Source organism: Borostomias antarcticus, assembly GCF_949987555.1.
Source record: "Borostomias antarcticus genome assembly, chromosome: 1".
NCBI classification, from domain to species: Eukaryota; Metazoa; Chordata; class Actinopteri; order Stomiiformes; family Stomiidae; genus Borostomias; species Borostomias antarcticus.
The window spans coordinates 52,855,323-52,860,322 of record NC_140234.1 but is presented as its reverse complement, the minus strand read 5'-3'; the positions used below and the strand labels follow the sequence as shown (position 1 = coordinate 52,860,322).

The following is a 5,000-nucleotide window of genomic DNA, read 5'->3' as shown; positions in this document are numbered from 1 at the left end:
GGTAGCCGGCTACATGTGGCCCTCATAACGCCTCATCCCTAACCTCTCTCCTCCTCTCCCCCCCGCGTAACCCTTCCAGATCTGGTGCCTGGGGAACGAGAGCCGCTACCACGTCAACCGCACGGTGGACGGCGCCACCTTCTCCGTGCTGATCCCCGGCCTGGCGCCGGGCGTACGCTACAGCGTGGAGGTGGCGGCCAGCACCGCCGCCGGCCCCGGCGTCAAGAGCGACGTCACCTACTTCAAGATAGGTGAGTGGCCGTGACCTCCCGCCGACCTCTTCTCTCGGTGCAATGACGGGTCGCCCCCCTCTGGTGGAACACTAGAGGTTTGTCTTGAAACGTGTGTATACTTGTTACCATATTAGCGTGGGATCCGAGCCGGACACGTTTATTGTTGCCATGGTAATGCAGAATAATTAAGGTAAGGATTTTCGCAGTTTTAGTGGGCGCTGCCTCTTCCTTCATGTCTCTTTCTGTCCCCTCTTCATTGCCAGTAGCAGTGGTGGTTCAATCAATCAATCAAAGCTTTATTTGTATAGCGCATTTCATACCCAGAGGCAACACAATGCGCTTTACAGAGAACAAGGGAGGTGGGCATACGACCCACTCTCTACATATTCCAGAGGGAAGCAAAAAAACAGTAATCACCCGGGGGCCAGATAAGTGAGCTGTAAAAATTCTTCCCTGACCCCTCTCAACAAGGCGATCGAGCAAGCTCCAGGAGTATGTTTGTCTACCAGGGTTTTGTGGTTCAGTGTGAAAGGATTACAGTTCATACCTCCATCAACCTATAGTCAGCCTTTATACAGATGACAGGGACTCCTGATACTGTTTCTAAAAATCACACCCAGATGGTAAAGTAAGCAGTGCGGGTGTATGAGCAATCTCTACTGCTCTCTGCTGGTGTGCAACGGCATTGGCTACTCCTGATCTAAACCTCCTGCTATGAACAGACACACACAAACCGACGTATGGAACACACACACACACACACACACACAAATGTCACATATAGAAGCAGTACCTGACTGTCTGGCAAAAAAACGTCTGGACGCTGCGAGTCTCGTAGGCTGCCCCTGCCTGCTCCGCTCTCTGGTCAGGGATGCAACGTTCTCTGGCTTGACATGACAGGGTATGCTGGAGGGAGAGAGAGAGAGAGAGAGAGAGAGAGAGAGAGAGATGCGATGCCTCTTGCTGGAGGAGACCCCGCAGCGCTTGTAGTTGTTGCGTCTCAAGGCCTCGCGCCGTCTCAACGCGCTGAGGGGACCAGAGCTTCGCCCAAATGCATTTGTCACACTCCGCCGGCGGGTTTTCCTCACCACATACATACCTGTAAAGTCCCCGCTGACCGCTAGGGCGCGTCAGCGGCTCTAGCCTCCCTCTCTTCCAGAAATAGGCATGAAATCCTCATCGGTAGAGGAGCGGAGATGAGGCCCCTAGACTGGAGGAGAAGAGGAGACGAGAGAGAGAGAGAGAGAGAGAGGGGGTGAGGGAGAGAGAGAGAGAGAAACCTGTTTGCCTCTGGCTGAGAGAGTCTTGAAAGATGAAAGTGTCTGTAACATGAAACAAGTGAGAGAAAGAGAGAGGTGGGGAGAGAGAGGGAGGGGGTGGAACTGAAAAGAAATGAAGAAAGTGAGAGAGAGCAAGATGAACATGAAAATAGTTATGGGGGGGGGGGGGGTGAGCCTTGTTTGATGTACAGGCCAGAGGAGCGCAGACAGAACAAGCAGATCAAGCCAAAAACACAGAGCAGATCAAGAGAAAAACACAGAGTTTCACGCTAGTGTTGGGAACAGCCGTCCAGACGGTTCACGCGCTCCACAGCTCCGAGACGGACAACACACAGATGCGCCGCGGTCCGCCAATCACCCTGAGACGTTTCCCGAGCATGACCTCGCGTGCGCGTGAATCGCGCGTTCCTCCCGCCGCGTTCCCGGGTGTGAGGATCGGAGGCACCCCCCCCACCCCCCCCCCCTCCCACGCGGCCACTTCCTGGGCCGCCGGGCCCTGTCTAGCGTCCGGGGCCCGGTGTGGGCCCCCCCTTTGTCTGCTCACCTGCCACTGTTGACTTGGATTTGCTTCGCTGCGAAGGCTGGGGGAATAACCACGGCGTCCCCGGCCCAGCCTCGCACTCCACCTGCCCACATGAAAGAGAGCTTTTGTGTGTCAGAAGAAAAGCCAGCGTTCATATTTATGCCTTCGCCCCCCTCCTTCCTGAAAACATATTTTCCTATTTCAAGCTTCTCCGTCGGGTTTGAAGTGTTTCGCCTTCTTTCCCCTCTCCCCCCTTCTCTCCTTCTTTCCCCTCTCCCCCCTTCTCTCCTTCTTTCCCCTCTCCCCCCTTCTCTCCTTCTTTCCACTCTCCCCCCTTCTCTCCTACAAACATGTATCCCCTTTTTCCCTCCTTTTCATTCTCCCTCGCTCATCTCCCCTGTTCGCCTCTCGACCCCCCCACCCCCCGTCACTCATCCTGCTCTCGTCCCCTGTCATCCCCGACCCGTTTGCCTTCATCCCTCCTAATCCCTTCTCTCTCTTTCTGCTGGCCCCGCCCCCTCTGCAGACGCGTCGGGGCGCATGACGGACCAGGTGAACCCCCTGTCCCAGAAGATCTCGGACGTGGTCAAGCAGCCGGCCTTCATCGCAGGGATTGGCGCCGCCTGCTGGATCATCCTCATGGTGTTCAGCATCTGGCTCTACCGGCACCGCAAGAAGAGGAGCGGCCTGAGCAGCAGCTACGCGGGCATCCGCAAGGGTCAGTATTCAGCATCCGCAAGGGTCAGTATTCAGCATCCGCAAGGGTCAGTATTCAGCATCCGCAAGGGTCAGTATTCAGCACAGGTATACCCAAGGGTCAGTATTCAGCACAGGTATACCCAAGGGTCAGTATTCAGCACAGGTATACCCAAGGGTCAGTATTCAGCACAGTTATACCCAAGGGTCAATATACAGCACAGGTATACCAAGGGGTCAGTATTCAGCACAGGTATACCCAAGGGTCAGTATTCAGCACAGGTATACCCAAGGGTCAATATACAGCACAGGTATACCCAAGGGTCAGTATTAAGCACAGGTATACCCAAGGGTCAGTATACAGCACAGGTATACCCAAGGGTCAGTATTCAGCACAGGTATACCCAAGGGTCAGTATACAGCACAGGTATACCCAAGGGTCAGTATTCAGCACAGGTATACCCAAGGGTCAGTATTCAGCACAGGTAAACGCAAGCGCCGGTATGCAGCGCGGGCGAAGGACGGACACTACGTTGTCCGGTCATGTTAAATCGTTACCAGTGAGGGTCGTTATGGGATTCCCAGTGGCCCCTGGCGTCTATGGGTGTCTCTGTTCTAATCCCAACTGCGTTACACAGTGAGAGTCCTTGGGAGTTGAAAGCTCTTGAAGATGCGCTGCAGAAATCCCCCCGCTGAGGTGCCTCCAGGGAACGCCTCCTTCATCCCTCCACTCATGCTCCTCGCACGCCTCCTCCTCAAGTGTGTCTGACTGTCTGTGGAGGGTCTGTTTAAAGGGGTTCAACCATACTTTTTTAGTATTATCTTTCCAGGGCACTCATTCAACTCTTATTAACAATTTATTCTGTGAGATTGGGTGTGGGTATGTGTGTGTGTGCATGTACTGTATGTGTGTGTGTGTATGTACCTCAGTGAGAAGCGACAGGGTTCACGGTGTGCCCAGCCTCTGCCCACGATAGTTAGAGTGGAAAGAGTGCTGCTGGGTTGCTTGGGAAGGATGCGGCTGGTTGAGCTACGTGGCCTGGGGGGGGGGGGGGGGGGGGGTGTTGAGCTACATGGCCTGGGGGGGGGGGGGGGGGGTGTTGAGCTACATGGCCTGGTGGGGTTGAGCTGCTGCCTGGCGGCCCTGCCTCTGTACCAGGTAGAGACCTGAGATCAGGTTCTCTCCTGGCTGCCAGAGCAGAGACAGCAGTCCACCTGGAGCCTCCCACATTATCCAGGCTCAGGTCGTAATCCTCCCCTGTCACACTGACATAGGGGTCGCCCCCGCCCCCCCACCCCGGCCCTTTCTTTCAACCTGCTGTGTTTCATACAGCTGCGCGTACCTGAGGGCTCCGCCCTGGATGCCGCCGCCGTCGCATTCACAGGGAACATCGGGGGGGGGGGGGGGGGGGGCGTCTTTTAGGAGCTGATACGCCACGTTTGTCGGCGGGTTGCCCTGGCGAGCGCGCTGGCATGTTCGGAGGTTGATGTCGCTCTTCCGTTCAGGGTTGAGCCCGTGCGTACGGTACAGCGTTTGCTAGTTGAGACGGCCGGCCGCATTGGGCGTTTTCATGGGGGGGGGGGGGGCCTGCCTTCAAGCATTTCAACCAGGGCAGCTGAAAGCAAAGGGCGCGGAGCGGGGCTGGTGGCGAGAGGGGGGGGCCCTCGGAGGGCCTGATGGACCAGTGGTGCGCCGTGCCCAGGAGCCACACCAGGCTACTGTGGAAACTGAGGTGGGGTCCGTGGCCCTTTAAGGACCCCCTTACTTTACATCCAGCAGGAGCCGGCCCTGCGTTGGTGTTTCCTCACATTAACTCACCCGGTCCTGTGTGGGCACGGTAGGCAAATCTGTCTCCCCCCTCCGCCTCCCCCGCCCCCCTGAACTCAAAACCACAAGAGGCCACAGTCTTTGTTGGGGCCGGTACCCAAGAATGTTTTGAGTAGAGAAGAAGAGTATAATTGCAACCACATGAAGCAACAGTCTGCACTCAGGGTGAAACCGGCTGAATTGGAGCCGTGGAGAATGGGATAGATGCAGGGTTGTGTGAGTGTGTGTGTGTGTGTGTGCGCGTGTAGGCGTGTGTGTGTGAGTGGCTTTGCGGGTGCGTGTGTGCGTGAACAGCCAGTCAGGAGTGTCTCTGACAGTCTTGTGTCACTGTGCTAATCTGATTTATACATTTCAATCACGTTAGCGAGGCGCGCGGGCTCCTCACATGCCATGTGTCAGACCCTCTCTTCTTCAAAGCCCAGAGGCAGACGGATAGAACG

At 56.2% G+C, this 5,000-nt stretch overlaps 1 protein-coding gene across 1 annotated transcript in view; it reads left to right on the top strand.

Annotated features, from left to right (window-relative positions):
* Window positions 1-5,000, top strand: part of robo1 (roundabout, axon guidance receptor, homolog 1) — a 119,718-nt gene that overhangs the window by 97,914 nt on the left and 16,804 nt on the right. Inside the window, exons 16-17 of the mRNA XM_084443141.1 lie at window positions 80-251; window positions 2,563-2,754. Coding sequence (XP_084299267.1) covers window positions 80-251; window positions 2,563-2,754 — 364 coding nt within the window. The remainder of the gene's footprint in view (window positions 1-79; window positions 252-2,562; window positions 2,755-5,000) is intronic.